General features: G+C 41.0%; 1 protein-coding gene across 6 annotated transcripts in view; it reads right to left on the bottom strand.

Annotated features, from left to right (window-relative positions):
• The window catches only part of mctp1a (multiple C2 domains, transmembrane 1a), a 150,775-nt gene that overhangs the window by 53,100 nt on the left and 78,500 nt on the right, over positions 1-19,175 (bottom strand). For all 6 annotated transcript variants that reach the window (XM_023273717.3, XM_023273719.3, XM_023273718.3 and 3 more), the window contains 8 exons: positions 16,391-16,555; positions 15,643-15,773; positions 14,453-14,639; positions 8,707-8,800; positions 2,996-3,098; positions 2,077-2,179; positions 1,377-1,478; positions 777-851 (listed from right to left, as the gene is read on the bottom strand). In XM_023273717.3, coding sequence (XP_023129485.1) covers positions 777-851; positions 1,377-1,478; positions 2,077-2,179; positions 2,996-3,098; positions 8,707-8,800; positions 14,453-14,639; positions 15,643-15,773; positions 16,391-16,555 — 960 coding nt within the window. The remainder of the gene's footprint in view (positions 1-776; positions 852-1,376; positions 1,479-2,076; positions 2,180-2,995; positions 3,099-8,706; positions 8,801-14,452; positions 14,640-15,642; positions 15,774-16,390; positions 16,556-19,175) is intronic.

The raw sequence follows: 19,175 nt of genomic DNA, 5'->3' as shown, positions 1-19,175 counted from the left end.
CACACTAAGCAGCAAGCATCAGCGGGGGAGCTGCTACCACACAAAAGAGCCCTCACGGGGCAATCCTTCCAAAGCAGCCAGTGACATCATCATTGCGAGATGCTGACATGGGTCATCTCTAGGAGTCAGGGGTGAAATGGAGATGAAAAAAGGATTCTGCACTTGGGAGAAAAGCACAGAGTGGTGCGAGATAGGGAGCAACAGAAAAGGCAGGAACAGTGAGGAAAGCAAGGAATGGATGGAGGGCTGACAAAAGTGTGGCATGGGAGCTGGTGTGTGTTGTGCAGCGCTGGGCAGGCCTGTGTTCGGCTGTGCATGGCGCAACATTGACTGCTGAGCCCAAACGGTCACTCATATGACATGTCTGATGTGGGCCAGCCCCTACTATTCATCCCTTTGTGGTGCCGCCACACTGAGCAGCGTGACAATGAAGTGCAAAGCAGCAGTGGCAAAGAGGGCCAACTATAAGGATGGCCAATCTACTTATGCACCCCAGAGCTGACAGCTTGACATTTCTATTCACCACTCAGAGTGGATGCGAGGGGGTAGAGATGAGAGAAGGGGGAGAGGAGGGAAGGGAAAAAAGAAACAAAATGCTGTTTTTCCTTCAATCATCCTGTTGTATCTTGCCCACACAGTTGTTGTGCTTTACAAGATGCCACTCACCAAGGCTGTTGGTTATGCTTCCAACAGTTAAGCAGCATAAGGGATGCAGTGGTGGACACAGATAAAAATGAGGCAGAGTGGTAGAAGATAAGTGTTGGCTGCCGATGTACCTGTTTGGACACTCTGGGCTCCTCCTCAATATACTTCTGCTCAATGGGAATCAACGTCCTGAGACCTGCCTTCACCTGGATGATGGAGTAAACAAACGCAGTGTCATAAACAGCAAATGGTGAGACAGAAATAACGCTTTTAACAGAATTTTAAAGACGTACAACACGATGACAGTGATTTAGCGAGGAGCGATGTCTTGATTATATCAAAGGTTTTTCTAACACTCTGTGTTCTGGCATAACATGGCAGCACATGCGTAGAACGTGTCCCATGTCAGAGGCTAGAGAGAGCGCGAGAGAAAGCTGTAAGATGGCCGCTATAGGACACACACAGTGATGGTGAATGGGCGAACAAAGGCTGCTGAGAGGGAGTCTTCGATAATTAAAGCCAAAACGAGGACGAGGGACAAGGGACGAGGGATGAGATGGAAGCAAGGGAGGGGGGGACAAACAGAATAAAGACAACAGCAGCGTAGAAGGGGGGAATGCAGGAGAGAACAAGAGAGGGATAGGAGAGAGAGAGAGGATAATAGGGGGTGGGGGGCAAAATAAAAAAAAAAATCCAGGGAGGAGACTCAAAAAAGCAAAAGAAAGACTTACAGCATTAAAAATCACGTCTATTTCGAGAAAGATGACCCCTTTTGTTGGCCCTGTCAGCTCCTTGCTTTTCAAGGCGTAGGCTTTGCGTTCTCCATTTTGGATCTGTGGGAGAGGGACATGACAGGCGTCTGTCTGGCAATACCCGGCTGAATCGGCTCCCAGGGCCACCTTTGAACCCCAGCTGCTGGCGCTGACAGGGAACCCAAAACAACTGTGGCAACTCTGACAAGTACCTGTTCATTACCCACTGCAGCTCGGCTCTGTCAAACAGAAATTAACTATCCTGGGGAATCATACTGTACAGCAGAGCATGGGTATATTAGATACACAGTTCTTTAACGGGCTATCTATATGTTTTCCAAATATAAGAGACACTCTTTCGCCTTTATTTTTTTCTCTAAATCGCATTGTTCCATCTCTCTATCAGTGTCATTTTCATATCATCTCTCATCACCTAACTTTCTTTCTTCTCGGCTATCAGTCTCTTCGTTTTTTCTCAGCCTCTCTTCCATTTTTTCTCCCTGCTGTCATTTCTTTCTCTTTGTGAAATAATAAGAGTGTCATCAGTGGAGTTGCAAAAATAACCTCTGCTTTTTATATCTTTCTGCGTCTGTTTTCATTCTTTCTGTTCTTCTATGTTCTTTCTATTATTCCCAAGGGAAAGGAAAAAGAAACACGCAGAAATCTGCCTTTGACTCACATTTAGTAAAGGAATAGCCACTTTCCCCAGGAAGTCTGCACTTCTGTCTCGGTCCTCGTCGTAAACAGTGACCTCAAGTACTGAGTGGATGTCCTTCACGTTGCTGGACCACACACAAAGACATCACCAATGACGGATACACTGAAATGTGGGCTGCAAGCCTAAAGCAGCACGAAATCCATTGCATCTTGCACAGCCTTCTTTAAATATTGAAAACACACAGAAAGGAGTTTAAAATCTGCAACACCACATGAGACATTATGAATTCCTTATATCTGAAAACTCACTTTTACATTTACAATATGTTGAAAAAAATCACCACAAACATATTTTATAGAACACTGAACTAGTAAAGTGAGAAGCTCAGACATGTCAGATGGATCTTTTGAAAAGTAGGCTAGCAAGATGATGTTTGATGTGTTGTGTGTTAAGGCACAATTAAATTAACTAATGTTATCACGTCATCAAGTTTGTGATGAGATTATATATATATATATATATATATATATATATATATATATTAGTATCTATTATCAGTAGTACTATATTTATATATATTTGAAAATTAAATTCAATGAATAATTAGCATAAAACTAAATTAAATAAGCTGTTGTATAAATTAATTATTAAGTTCAAGTACAATTCAAAACACTATAAACTGTGATTAACGGGTATGTTTTCAGTGCTGAGATTGTCCCTGAACAAATCAACTGAATAAAAACACACAAACTACTGAATCAAAGCACAAGTGAACTGGTGAAAGTTATGAGAAAAATGCTATTATAGGTTTTGCTTTTTTTACTCTGACGAACCACCTGTCATTCAGATTACATGTCAGTTAAAGAGGGAGCTTTTATTTTCATTGGCAATGATGTCAGTGTGCATGCACAGACATACAGGTATTGTAAAAGGCACTCACAAAGTGAAGACCTTGTTCCACTCAGGGTTAAGGTTTTTGTAGACAGTGTGCGTCTGCAGCCGATCGTTACTTAGCTCCACCACGCAGAATGGGTCGCTCTTACCTGGCAAGAACACAAAAAAAAGAAACAAAAAGCATACAAGAATGACCTTGTAGTGAAACAATAGATATAAATACTGTAGATACTAAAGTTTGGTTAGCTTGAGGTCTCAAAGCGAGAGTCTTAATAATTCCAGCAGCTTTTGTCTATCTCCAATCCCTCATATTATTAAGACATATAGTATATAACGTCCTCCCCTTAGACCAAATGACAGCTCAAATACCCTGAACTTATCACAACTGTAATAATATGATTCTTTCATTTTTATCCTTGATGTCATGTATATTATACAACAGTATATCAGTGTAACAGCTGCAAGCCATTTCTATCAGTATCCTGGGAACATGGACAACTAGAAGATAAGCTCCAGGACAACTGTGCCCTGGGCAGTCACAAGGAGGGGGTGGGAGAGAGAAAAGAGAGAGAGGACTTTGAGAATGGACGGTGCAGGGAACACAGAGGTCGATGTGCCTCTGAAGGCCAGACAACTTCTTAGTAGAAGATAAAGACGGCCGAACATGGGGTGTGAGAAACGTAGCCGGTCCGTGATGAGTGAATCCAAAGCGAGCGGCGGGATGGTAGCGGCAACAACACAATGAAAAAATGAATGAAATCAAGGACAATGTGAGAAGTAAATGACAAAAGAAAAGCTCTTCTCAACATCATTTTTACTTTTTATATTAACGGTGAAATAAAAAACAAAACAAAAAAAAATAAATAAAAGGTTTTATTGAAACTGACACACTGTCTTTCAGGAGATTCCAGACCACCAGCAACAACTGTATTTTTTTTTTCTTAAACAAAAATAGCAAAACACGCATCCACATTTTCTGAATCTGAATCTGAATTCAGATTTATCCTAGAAAATAAATCACTCAACGCAAGGAACACTGTTTCAAATCATAGATAGGATATATGCTTCACTATAAATCATATTCATTAATGCTAATTAATTCCAACAAAACTTTCAATTCAGAATTTACCACAATTATGTAACTAGGTAGGGACAGTGTGAGAGAGACCAAGAGAAGGGAAAAAAACACAATCACAGAGTTATTTCCTCCTCCTGAGAATAGCATACTGTAGTATAATAATCAAACGCAGTAATGTCCTATATATTCTCTATTTGTTTACTAACGTCTCACATTTCAGATTCTTTGTACACAGAAAGGAGTGCGACCAGCTCCCCACGCCTGCCAGCCCACCTCCCGTTGACTGCCTCCAGATGAACTAAAAAAACAACAAAAACTCTTAATTCTGGCTTTGATCACTATGTTTTATTAAAAACTGTTGGGAGCCGTTGCGCTGTTTGTTCGAGCTTATCACTTAAAAAGGCTGGGTCAGGAAGTTTAACAAAATATGTTCCAAACTAATTTCCAGGGAAAATATTATGAAGATTGAAATATTAGTGTAGCGGGAACGTTGCGTAATAAGACTCAATAAACTTGGGATTGAGTTCAAAGCCGTCCAAAGCGTGCATCCGTCTGTGTGTGTGAGTCATGGGTAGCACGCACACGTGTGTGTGTGTCATTGATTGGTGTGATTTTCTTCAAATGTTGTGACAAGGGCAGGACATTTAGTGGGTGTGCAAAGTAAATGTCACTGTGATCAATGCTGAAGCGTAGGTGTTGCCTTTCATATCTGTTTGTGGCACTCTATTGATGTAGAGTGTTTCAAGTGGATATTGACAGCTTTGACTTCTACGACAGAAAACAAGATACATTAAAATAGACAAAAGGCTACAAAATCAAGAGCCTACTTCCCAATGCACGTCTGTATGCACTTTGTTAGCCTTATACACTGCTTGTGAAATGTGTATTATTAAAATGCAAATTCCTCCCTAGTCCCATCCTGAGTGCACAAAACAATTGATTTTAAAATTGCAAACCTTTAAAAATAATATTTTAGCAGCAGTTTTCATTTAATAGTTTTACAGTAAAAATTCCAAATCCTCCTTAATCCTCCCATATCATAAACGATTATAGTGTTGTCCCCACAAATCAGGTCTGATTAAATTTAAATGCAATCATCCAAATTAAGAGATGGAAATTATTTCTGCAGAACCCCGTCCCTCCCCCCGATTTTCTCTCTAATATTCCGTTTTTAATGACATGGCAGACTGTGTTGCCGCAGAGAGCCAGTTGTTATTGGCAATGAACTTTCACCTTATTGGCCGCCAGCACCAGAGGCGGCTGTCTTAACCAATTACACGCTCAGGTTTGAGCGCCACTCAGCGATCATCCAGGTAATGTCCGAGTAAAGCTCCTCCCCCCTCTGGGTCCTGTCCCTGTGGCACTGGTGAAGGCTTTGCAGCAAGGAGTGGACTCAAATTAATTTCAGAGTGCTCTAAGATAAGTTAGGAGGATAAATACAGTATAGAAATGAGGGAGCATACTGTAATTGCCTCACAGAAAGCTCAGCGTTAGTGAAGAGGTTGAAGTTGGAGACGGAACACACACTCTCACGCTCCTGTAATATCTCAATTAATCAGGATTTGTACTTTAAAATAGGATTGCATGACATTGATATTTTCCTCCTCTGTGATATATATATTGCAATACAAAATAAGTGCAGGAGTTTTCACCAGATGTCTTGAATAACTATTTGGAAAGAATTAATCAATCTAGAATGATTGGGAGGATTTTACATGCAACAAAAATAAAACTAAGAAAAAACTGCTTAAAAAATAGCATTTTACTGTGAAGAATCGGGTTGAATATGAACTGTTTGGAACCTCTCTATCCCTCTATAACACTGGTAAACTCATCTGAAATAGTTTTTTGCTTTGGATGGTTTTGCACTGCTATATATTGCTTAGATAAATTGTCAAACAAATTAGGTGTGTCTCTTCGCGTAATAGCAACAATTGCTAGACATTGCTGAGAGACTAACTGTTTTAGGCCAACATCATCCTTTTTGTAGCTAAAATATTTTTATACAACTCGTGTTTCTACTTGCAAGCAAATCCTCATTTTCAGTGTTTTTCTCCTGTTCTGTTGCTGTGCACGTGTGGAGCCTGTATGTCAACAAACTCTGTGTATGTTGAATACAAAAAAACAACAACTCTGTATTCAAGAATCAATCCCTAAAGGATGTTCTATCAGACAGACTTCTGTTGTAGATTAGTCATGGCATATCAGAACCGTGTGAGTTTCCATTTTGTATAAAGCCACAATAACAACTGTAGCATGATGTGCTTCACATTGCACTTACTGTGATGTGACTTCTGTGCATCGCGATGTCGACGCTGAATCGATAAATCATGCAGCCCTACTTTGAAATGTAAATCAACCATATTGTTATTTTATTTCCTTTTTTATTTCTTTATTCTTATTAAAATGCTAGAAAATTTAATCTACAGTTTTTCCCAATGTATCATGTGAAGATGTACAGGCAGGCTTTGTTTGAAAATTGACTGAGAAGAGTCTACACATACTGTGATGGTGGTAATGCTGCTGCTGCTGCTGCTGAAAGTGTGTGTGTGTGTGTGTGTGTGTGTGTGTGTGTGTGTGTGTGTGTGTGTGTGTGTGTGTGTGTGTGTGTGTGTGTGTGTGTGTGTGTGTGTGTGTGTCTGTGTGTCTGTGTGTGTGTGTGTCTGTGTGTGTGTTACTATTGAAATTTTCTAACGGTATAGCATCCACTCAGAGGGACAAGAGCTGGCAGACAAAAGGGATTGTTGGTTTTAGAGACTATTTTCAGTTATCCTACTTGGGCTGGAGTGGAGCTACTCCACAAAAACACTCCAATTAGAGAGAGAGATGGCCAGAGAGGAGAGAGAGAGAGAGGAGGAGGAGGACGAGAAAAAAAAAAGATAGGAGAGGAGACAGGCAGCATGAATGGGAGAGCGATGGTGAACTCTTTCTCTCTCACTGACCTCCTCTCTCTCTCCCTCTGCCTGTCTCTGTCTGTCTGTTTGTCTGTCCTTCTGTTTCTCTCTCACCTTGCTCCTGACCCTCTCTTGGTCTGGGTTGTTAAAATAGGGTGTTCATGTGGTGAGGGCTCTTATGTGGCTCTTACAGAGCTATTGTTTCTGCCAGTGACACGCACACTGACACACACACACACACACGCACGCACACACACACACACACACACACACACACACACACACACACACACACACACACACACACACACACACACACACACAGCATCAGACTAAAAACAGGAATAAGCCATCTAGAAGCAGCCCCTTCGCCTGTCTGTTATCAGTATCAGTTCACTTACTGTATTCATCTGTGTGGTGTTAGACTGGCTGAAAGGGAACAGAAGAAAAAATATTCCCTTTTATTTCTGAGAAAATATAAATTAAACAAGGTTTCACATTGAACTGTCTGAACCTGAAATCATTGTGGCAAAAAAAAAACTATAAAAAGTATTTTTAATATTTGCCAATCTAATAAAAATGTGCTCCGTGCCATAATGCTGAACAAAAGCATGGGTTGTTAGAAGTTTTTAAATCGAGGTGTTTTTTTTCATTAGTCTTAGTGCATCCTATGTAAAATATGAGCCCTGGTTGGCAGCACAAGACATGCTGCATTTTTACTGTAAAGTGATTGTAGCAATAATTTCAAACCATCATGGGCAATAGAGACAACGCTCTGAAATCAAATCAAACATTTTTTTGATGACCGTGTCAAAACCGCAGAGACAAAGTAAAAGACAAACAGTAATAGATGTTTCCACAGTTTTAGCCTCTTGATATTTTTAGAGGAATGCGTGAAGCTCAGACTGAATGATGAGCTCTACAACGGAGTCGCAGAGCAAATTTCTGCTACGAGTGAAATTCAAGAACCAGAGAGCCATTAGCCTTGCACTCTGACTGCCCCGGTCCCCCCCTGCAATAACCCAAATCAACTAGCTCCACTCTGTATTTGCTAATGGGACTGTGGATGTTTCAAATGGAGAAAAACTCCAGACTCTCTCTCTGCCTCGCATGCACAAGTGCACACGCACACACAGACACACACATTCTCTCCTTACTAGATAATACAGAGTGAAAAACTAGGCCTGTCCACTGTAGACCTAATTAAAAGTAAGAATTAATGGAGAATGGAGGATTCAGAGAGAGCAAGCAGAGAAAGCGCGGGAGGAGGGAGGAGAGAGATTTGTTGGTTCAAATGTGTACTTTTTCTCTATTATTCAAATGAGCAGCCTGCATCTTTTCTAAAAATGCAGAGACAAATTTAGCGTCCTGCACAAAGTAGACTTTAACTCTCTCTGAGGAGTCTTGTGGAGGATCATCGCTTAAACCAAAATTACACCTTGACTTTAACTTTGGTTAGATTAATGTCACATTGCTGGTGGGGACGAAATTGTGCGATGGAAATTGTTCAATGTCTACATGCAAAATGAAGTAAAAGTTATTTAAAGCAAAAGAAAAAAAATACTCTTGGTGGCTGCTTTTGACAGTGTCACCTATCAGATGTTCTGCTAGTGCTCACTCTGACACAATAAACAGAAATTGCAGAACAACAGCAAAGCTTTTTAGGGTTATGAGTATATGAGCAGGAATCTAAGAATAAAAAAATAAGAAACTAAGTCATGACAATGCATATGAGAACTGCAAAGGTTACAGTTCTGATGTTTGGACTTCAGATCATCGTCTTACCTGTGACATCAGCTGCCATTAGTCCCTCAGCCCTGATGACCTTAACCTGCACCACACCGACATCTTTCAGGTTATGGAGCGACCTCCAGAGGCTCTGAAACATCACAGGGACAGGGGTGAAAGGGCAAAGAGGACAGCAAATTAGCATCGAAGTGAAAGGCAGGTCAATAGCCTGACATTTCATTAAGAGAGGAAAGGGTAGAAAATGTCCTTTACTAGCCTTTATTTGAAAATGTAGAGCTGGCATTTATAGTCAAGTCTAACAGAGGACAAATCACTGAATTTAATTGAGCAAAATAGCTGCGCTTGCTTGTTTGAAATGCTTCCTAATGCAGTAATTTTTTAAATAAAATTAATTTTGTGACTTTGGTGAGGAACATGAGCCATGCAGAAATGGCTACAACAAACAAAAATAATACACATAATTGTAAAACAAAAAGAGATTGTGACAGACAACAAGCATATAAACAGTACAGATACCAGCATCAAATATACTATAAGAAAGCTAACTCAAGAAACTGCCTTATCAGTCTCACACTGTCTACTGTTACACTTGTTTGTTCTTTTCCATTAAGTTTTAACCTCAGAATGTCAATTACATACAAACAGGTCTCTGCTGTGTTTCAGTGAAAACTGGTGTTTCTCATAGTATATAATAACCATGAGAAATTACAGCACAGATGCATAATTTGCATGTGATGTGTCCGTGTTTGCTTCATGGAGAGACGGAAAGAAAATTAGGCTGATATGATAATAGTTATATCATGGTGAGTAGACACAATAGTTGAAGCATGACTGGCAGTGATATCATAGTTATGAGGCACACACACACTGACCTCCAGAGGTGCCATGAATCCCTGTGACTGTCTACAATGAGAGGGGATATAGTGTAGGAACATGGTTTCAATAACCAGAAGAGGGAGGGATGATTGTGTTAAAACTAGTCTGTAAATCTGATGAATAAGAGAAAAATATAGAGATCAATGACTGGGCCATGAGGCATGGACACACACACACTGACACACACACTGACACACACACTGACACACAGGTGCGCACCCACACACACACACAAGTGTAAAGTTGTGCTTTTGTTCACACCCAAATACTCAGGTATAAACACATGCATAGAAAACTTACACTGAGGCCAAATTGAGTAGCATGTCGGCGTGTCTTAAAAGCAGAGTGGAAATGCACTTCACTTCAATTTATTTCTCTCTCTCTGGCAATAACCCCTTCCATCCCCACAGGAGTAATTATAATTTAAATTTCAGAGTCAGGGCCAGGCTACAGACTTAATTCATTATTACCAACTCTGTCAGACTCTGCCTGTTTCCAGCGATATCATTGTCCAAAAGCTCTCTAAAAGAGATGAGAGGGGAGAGTGTGTGAAAGAAAGAGAGGGGGAAAGAGCGTGCAAAAGAGAGACATACAGAGAGAGAGGGAGAGGGGACAACTCTCAATTTTAAGGCACGATTTCTCTGAAGATACAGCTGCTTGTTGTGATTATTGGGGAGCAGCCGAGAAAAGAGGCCGAAAGAGAAAACGAGTCAGAAAGAGGGCACGGGGGAGGCAACAGAGGAAGAGACGAGGGCAAACCAATGGCTGACTAGTTGGTATACTGGGGTATCAAATAAAGTACATTTTGTTATTGCACCAAAAGTCAGGTGCCACACCATTAATACTGTGACAGTACTACAACAGTGGTTTTCATATTAATACACAAATACACAAGAATGGCAAAGAGACTGAATGAAGAAATGAAAATTACTTCATTAATGTATGAATACTGACATTTTCTCTCGCTCATCCCCCAATCATTCCTCCACTCTACATCCCTTCCTCCCACCATACAGGCTCCCTGAAGGGACATTTAAGGTTCAGCCTCAGTCCATGATTGGTAGATGCAACAGACCCATCCTCCACAAGGATTGAAATCCTCATCAGAAAGATAGACAGCAATAGATGGACTGGACAGACAGGTAGGGAGAAAGAGAGATGAAAGGAGGCCAAGACCAACCCCCACACCCTCATTTATGTCTACCCACACCCCCATCAGCATGCAGGTGGAATGAAGAGGATAAAAAAGGATATGAAAAAGAGGGATGAACAGAAAAGAGACGATAAAAAATGGAAGGACAGAGTTATCTTTCATTAGAGAAACCTCCGCCCTTTCAGTGACTGACACCTTGTCACTGTGACGTCTTCTTCTCATCTCTGTCACACTCCACAGACACATAAACACACAAATGAATCAGTGGTGGCATAGGCCTATGACTCGCTGTCATCTTTGCAGCTCGTCACCTTTCATCACCGCTGCATGACATTTCACACAGACACACTAAGCATCTGCCCAGCAGCCCTTTTGTTTAGGGGATATTTGATCAAATGACTGTGAACGCTCAAACACAAACTAAATGCTAACAATTTCCTCATCCTCCTCCGATTCCCACTCATCAACTTTGGATCTTTCTCTGTCAAGAGTCTCTGTTAGAGTTGCTCTTTGCTCACCTCACACTTTAGTGCAGCCCCTCATCTCACTTCCTGTCCAACTTCAGTCCTTTTGCTTCACCTTAGAGCAGTGCACCGGAGTGGGTGGGAGAGGTACTGCAGGTGTGTGTGTGTGCAGTACAGCACACAGGGGTGGGTGTTGAAGTGCCACCACTTCAGCGGAGGTCACCACGTCCTCCTTCGCTCATCCAGCCATCTTGTGGCCACCTCAGGCCCATTAAGAGCCATTAGTGTGTGTGCTCCTTTGCCATCATAATGCATAAATCTCTTCCTCTCCTTCTCTCTCTCTCTCCCTACGTCCCCCTCTCTACTTCTGGGAAACAGTAATTAGGGATGAAGGAAAGGTTACAGTGAGCAATAGAACATCTAAGGCAGTTGTCTCTAAGTGACTCTATTGCACCATGTTGCATATATCCCTGCTGTAAGTTGCATTCAAAGCAGTTTGCAGTGGAAAATATTGTGTACTCACTCACGTGCACATATGCGGGAGAATCAAGTGTACATAGGCACACACAGAGACCAGGCAGACACCAACACACGCAGTGTACGCACACAGAAAGCCATCACAATGCAGAACAGCAACGCAGAATGAGGTAGACATTAATGAGCTCAGTGCTAGCAGCAGATCCCAGCACTCAGGTGTCTGTTGTTGGTTTTCATCAATGGCCACAGATTGAAATGGGAAAAATAACACCTGCCAAATTCAGCACAGTGACCTCATTGTGACCACTTGCGGCGTGATGTGTGTATAGTTGTGGTGTTTGTGTGTGACAAAGTGACACAGACATTGCTAGGACTGATAATTATGTAAAATAAAGACAGCAATGTCTTCTTAGAAATTCAGATTTTGAAACTTAGGCTGCATGCATGTAGGTGTGTCTTTTTAATTCATGCATGCAATCCATTACTACACACTGCCTTAAAGTAACTCTGTGTGTGTTTTCATGATGAGCAGAGTGGGCCACACTGTTGAAGGGTGGGACAAGCAGAGGATTTCAATTGTCTTCTCTGCTTCATCGTCGCTTGTGAAGGCATCTGCTCTTTAAAGCTGTGATGATGACAGCACAGCACCTGTATTGCTCCACCAACCGCTACCATTTTATTAGATGGCTGACAAAGGTAGACACTGTTTTTGCATGTGCCTGTATGTGCGTGCTTGTTTGTGATTAGCTGTAGTGGATGCTTTGTGTTGGACTGATTTCAAGCTGATAATATCAGTCAGTAAAAATGTGCCTACACATACACCTACACATCCACATACTGGGCAGATTAGCAGGCTTTGAGCAGCACTGTTATGCATTAGATGTGGTACTTGGTCCTACCAGTGCTCTTTGATAAGATACATCTTTATTAAATTCTCCAACTGAAAGACTGCCAGTCTGAGGAAAAGGAATATGTTAATAGGCATAGACCATTCAAGTCTCCAACCGACCTCACTGTGCCCCTCCATCTGCAACCCCCCACCTTCCTCCACCCTCTATCTCTCCATCCCTTCATCTAACAGGAGGGCCACAGTGGCGACAGACAAAGAACCGAGGTTGCTGGGAAAGCGGGACAGAAATGGGGAGTGCAGCGGAGAGAAGGAGGCAGGAAAAGAGGTAGGTGAAGGAAGCAAAATGTGTCGCCTTCAGCCGAGCAGAAAAACGGGGTCTGCACAAGTTGTGAGAGAGGTGAAATAGCTTTTTCTTTTCATTTTACACGCCTTCCCTTCCCGATGCAACCCTCACCCTTTACTTCTCGCCCCCTATTACACACATTCACTCAAACGCACACACATGCACTCGCTCTCCCCGCCCTTATTTTGTGACAGTCAGGAGAGGCATAGTGTACTTGTGTCTCAGTCCTAGAGCTCCCCCCTCTGATTCTGGCTGGTTCCTGCAGCGCGGAGCAGAGCGGTCGACCTCCTGTGGCTAGCCAATAAGGCACCGCCACGGTTATGTAGGTCGTGGCACCGATGTTCAGCCACTGGAGCTTGCGCGCACATTGAAGGAGGCAAACATACTCGAGCTGGGAAGAACCAGTCACTGAAATCCGAACATATCCTATAATCCCACAAACTCCATCTATACGAACATTCACATACAGTTAACCTACACTTTTACAAGCACATATAACTAAGTGATGCACTGACTTATGTACCATCCACCCTACTGGCCGTTTAAATACAACAGGTCTAGAAATAAAAATAACTTTTTTGTTAAGCCGTATAATAAACGAAGAACATTATATGAACAAACATCTTGTTAGTCATGGCTGCAAGGAACTATGTCTGCAGCATTAAGAGTCAACACCACACAGAATTATGCTGCTGCACAGAATAGAGTTCCATGTCTTGGCTGTCAGTAAATGAAATCTATTGAAACCTCTGTGAGTTCTGTGAGTGTTTTTGTAGAAAGAAGTGAAGATGACAGGGTGTGAAGGGTTAACAAGGCTAAGACAAAGACCTGAAACCATTGTGTTGGGTGGGGGGGCCTCCTCCAGCAGATGGGGCCTTAGGTCTCTCTGCCTTTCTCCTTTCTTCTCTCCCTCTCTCTAATACTAATTTCAAACTAAGCAAGCTTCATAGCAAATGGTGACCAAGCTGAGGCATTTTACACTCAAAAGACTGAGGCTAAGTGTATTCATTAAAAATGCAAAACACACAAATCCCTGCAGGTTGCTGCTAAGGTACCACTACATGGTACCTGCTGCATGAATCATTACAACAAAAGCAAAAAAGCATTGTGACCATATGTACTTTCCAAACAGTTAATCCAAACAGATCTTCCTTTAAGAGATTTGTGATTTCTCAACCCGTGTTCATTTCACATTCATTTCACTATGTTGTGTCTGCTGGCCACATCTTCCAACTTTAAACCACACCGGCAAATCTCAACAGAGAGACTGTTTTTGATGAATAAGTAAAAGTCTTCATGAAATGTGAATAAATTGGGGCTATATAACAATGAGAAATCTGCCTGTAAATGTGCGAGGGAGTTGTTGTTTGACACATCAATCTGACTCATGACAAAAGAGAAACAATACTATTCTTTGTCTTTGCAACTTGGACATGTCAACACACACACACACACACACACACACACACACACACACACACACACACACACACACACACACACACACACACACACACACACACACACACACACACACACACACACACACAGCCATCAATACAAAAAAGAAGCCACAGCAGCAGGTAAATGGTCAAAATCTTACTTTAAAACTAACTTACATATCTCTGTGTGATTTGGTGTCTCTCGTGAGGGTCATCCAGCATGTTGACTGACAGGTCTGAGATGGAAACAGCGGCGGAAGCAGTGAGTGTAACTAGCAGCACCAGCACACCTTCGCCTTCTTCCAGTGGCAGGTCCAACTTGTGCGTGTGCTCTTTACTGAGAAGCGACAAGTCGATGGTACACCTAAAGTAAAGCATGAAAAAACAGAAGCAAAATTACACAGTACTGTGCATTTGTGCTGAAACAGACGCTATGCAAGATAAAATCAACTGTACAGACTGAACTTAACGAAATTTAGTGCAGCCATTTTGGGAGCTGGCATTTGCAGGAAAATTGTCTGTCGAGTAATAATAACCATAGGGAATCGATAAAATCAGTAGAGGGCAACTGGATTTCTTTTGGTCCTAAAGACTTCTGACAAGAGGTGAAATGTCCAGTTGCCTTCTACTGAAGCACTTGGGTTTACCTGGATGACCTAGAATCTCCACAGATACAATGTCAAAGTTCACAAAGAAATCATACAGAAAAAAATCTCCAATTCTCTCTTGGAAATAAAGTGCCGCCTCTGTTTCTGTGTTATCATATCATCAAAAACACATTACACATTACACACTGCGCTGGAACACAGCATTAGCAACAGTCTAATAATAGTAAACACATACTGAGCATTATGTGTGTAGGATATAAGCAACTGAAGACAAGTCAGCCAAAGCTGACACAATTAATACCTTTCAGCATGCACTTGAGAGCATCTTCTTTGAACTGCATTGATTTTCTGACATGCTCTTAATATAGCTACAGTTAATATCAACATAGGCCAATAGTAATTATTGGACTTGGATCAAAGGGGTTTAAAGCAAAGCCATGCTCAAGTGCCTCTAACCTGATGAAAAACTAGGAAACTCTCATTTTCACTAGGAAATAGCAGAGTATGTAAATCTGGATGACATGGCTATACACTGCTATAATCTATGCTGTAGAGTGGGCAAAAATGAGGAAATCCATACAAATGAAATGCAAGGTCAATTTAAACTGAAACAATTGCAAATACTGACATTGTGCGACCTGTTTCTGTGTAAGTAACAAAAGCCAAAGCTATATGTAATTTCGGTAAGTTACACCTGTTCAGCTTGCAAAATCAAACAACAGACTGAGGTAACTACATGACTGGTGAAGACCACTGTACCTTCCCATAAAGTCATCCTTCTTTCCAGCATCTTTGTCCCAGACTGTGATGTCCACGTAGCCTCCTTGCTCCTCATACAGGTGGAAATCAAACTGTTCTCTCCACTGCGGGTTTAGCGTTTTGGGAATTGTCTGAATAAACCACAAAAGGAAATGTCTCATTTGTCCAAGTGTCTGAAATGTTTACACAAGGTATGTATTTGTGATAAACTTTAAATGTAATCTGATATAGCTAGTAAAATATGGACAGTATACAGAATATTTGATTCAAAAGAGATTAAATAATTTTATAAGATAGTAGAAAAACACACAACAAGGTGACACTCTGGTACACTCATTTCTTGCTGTATGCATAAGTCAAAAAAGAGTAAAAGAGCAAACTAAGTTAAAAAAATGGAAGTGTGTGGATGATTAGAAATATTCAGAAGAGGTATATTGTAGCAACAAGAACAAAAGAAATAATTTTCTTAGTGCAAAAACATACCATCTACCAACATGCTTGTTGATGTACTCTGGAATGTTTAATACGTTCTTCTACTGAACAACATCTGAATGTGAATAACATCCACAATCAGAAACATATAACTGAGTCACAGTAGTTCCACTGTGTGCTGGAAATATGGAAATTATAAAATGTAAAAAAAAGGTTCCCTTTGTATTTGATCCCAGGGCCACAAAGAGGCTTATTCATATTTACATGGTGATAAAAGTCGAATGAAGACAACATAATTAAACAGGAGTGTGTTTACCTTGCTCTTGTACTTCTGGTGACCCATTCTGAATTTGACATAAGGGTCACTGAGGCCGTTGGCGTCCATCGGCTGCAGGCCACGACCTTCTATCAGACTGATGCTGACTATACCTCGCCACAGCTGGGCTTTTCTGTGCACATCTGACAGACGCATACTCTGATACTGCAGCAGGCGCACACACACACACACACACACACACACACACACATTTAGAGAAACATTTACACAAATGCGTGCATTTATACATACGTACAGAAACATCCACAGAATAAACGCATACAGTAGGCATTAATTAGCCCCAAGATAGAATTATGGCTCGTGCACACTTCGCACTTCGTCCACAGGAAAATAACCATATCAAATAAACTGAGACAACACAGACAGTAGCAGGCAAAACACACAAAATAACACTAAAACACAAACACAAATGAGATCCTTTACTTCCGAGGTGTAAGATCACCTGACAAATGAGGACATCACTATAAATTACCAACAACTTATTCAATCATTGTAAGTCTAAAATCCTGAACAATCTTTTGGGAAGTCTGGCATGCAGCAAGACTTCTGGTAGAATCCACATTTGAGTAGACAGAACATTTACTGTAACTTCTTTCCATCCTTTCAGTGTTTCCTGAGAATCTAATGTTGAGAAAATTGCTTATAGTCTGCACAGGAATGTATATCTTCAGTCTGTTTATTGTACAAATTCAAAATATAACAAAAAATATATATATAAATAAAAGAAAAGTGATTTGTAGCCTGTTTTCTCCAAAACAGGCAACCACTGATTTGCAGCGTGCTTCTGTACATTTGTTATTCCATCTGGTTGTACTGTAAGTTGACAGCTCTGCAAATTCAGATTGATCATTCTCCATATTATAAGTTGCCTGTTTTTCCTTCAACAGTTTTCTCAGCACTTACAGGCCTATTTAACCTCTCTTTGAATCATGTCAGTATCCTTCACCTAAACAAAGAGCATGGTATTTATTTGTCAAACAAATACATCCCCCTCTTCACCTTCTCTCTCTCCCTCTCTCTCCCTCTGCCGTTCTCTCTCCTCCTTCCTCGTTAGGGAGAATTTATTAGCATAGCTTTTGTTTTGCGGGTGAATTTCATTAAACTCTGAACAAACCCTGCCTCGCAAGCACAGGCCTTTGATCTGGAGACGGAGCCTCTTAATTTCCATTCTCCAGACATTAAACAATGCGAATAGCTCCCTGCAATAAAGCCAACCTCCCATACAGCAACTCCCACATCTTTCATTTCTGCTGTTCACTTGCTACGAACACACTGTATACTAATGACGAGAGGTCACTGTTATGTCCTACTGGAGCACAATCCTTTTCCCTTCTTTCCTTGTTATTGTTGCCACATATTTCTTGCTACAGAAAACCATGGACTATTTGGATTGGGAATCCGTATCCCACTGCCAGAACACAGCAGGATAGAGATCATGCACAAAGAAGTTCAGAGGCTGAAAGTCTCATAAGAGATGCTAACATGCAGTTTAAGAGCTAATACTGCCTTGCAAATGGTTCAACTTCTGTCAACTTTTTTGGAAGAAGAAAACATTTGTGCCAAAATAAGAATTTTGCCCAGTGGTAAAGTCAGAGACCTGGATTTAATATTCCTCTAGCTCGTAATTATTGTCTCAAACTACTTCTTGAAAAGTTGGTATCTTCTACAGTAGGTTTAACACTCATATATGTTTCATTAAAAAGGAGTGGTTGTGTAAAAATAACCGTGCACTGTATGCCGTCGAGCACAGAGGCAGGGAGGCAATCAGGAGCAGTGCCTTTTTTTTGGTGGGGTAGCACAGTAACTACTTAGTCGGTGTTTGAGCTAATTCCCGAGTCACAGGCAGGGTGGCCCAGTTTGGCAGCTTCAAAAGATTGGTTTGGGGAAGCACGATACAGCAGGACGTCTGCCCAGCTCCAACCAAGCACACTTCAAATGTATGTCTCTTGGCGGTATCAAACTTTTTACTGTTAGTTAAGGAAACACTCAGTGACAATAGGTGCAATTCAGGAGACAGAGTAAAAGTAAAACTGAGTTTCCAGGTACAGTCTGTTTTCCTGTCAGTGACAAAATACCTATATAGAAACATAAGCAAACAAAGCTGTGAAATGAACCCAACTTTGAGTGCAAAATCATCCCTGATACTACTATTTCAGAATTTGGCTGAGAAAGTGCTTCATGCATGTCAGTAAGAAGAAGCAGAACCTCGACCAGCATGCTTCCAGTTCAACCTGACGGCCAACAAGAATCACAAAAAATGAAATGAAACGATAGCAGTGTCTTACGCATAGCAAGATGGAAACTCAAAAATAATATGACAATCAAAGGTTTCTACTAGATGTAAAGGGGTCTAAGAGGGTCCTATAATCAGTCAACAAAGTCAAAAAATCAGCAAACGTTCAGATTTTACAACTGAATTGCATTACAGGACTCCTTTAAAACCCCTAAATATATATCAGTTGCTTTATTTTCTCACAGAGTAGCTGCAATACACTGTGCAGATCAAAGGTGGAAGAAAGATGAAGATAATAAACCTAGAGTTCAAGTTGAGTAAAAGCACTGGATAATTTGGACAGCTGAAAAGCACAAAGTTGAATACAAATACAAAGTCTGGTGTAATTATGCAAAAACCTCAATTGAGTAGCTAGAAAGTCACCAATCCAAAGAGTGAAATTAAACAAGTAAATCACTTATTACTTCCACCCTTGATGTATATACAGCTTATGATTTGCCTTCACACATCTCAATATGGTTAACATTTAGG

This window comes from Amphiprion ocellaris, chromosome 6 (assembly GCF_022539595.1).
Source record: "Amphiprion ocellaris isolate individual 3 ecotype Okinawa chromosome 6, ASM2253959v1, whole genome shotgun sequence".
Lineage (NCBI taxonomy): Eukaryota > Metazoa > Chordata > Actinopteri > Pomacentridae > Amphiprion > Amphiprion ocellaris.
This window is presented reverse-complemented; position numbering and strand designations above follow the sequence as displayed.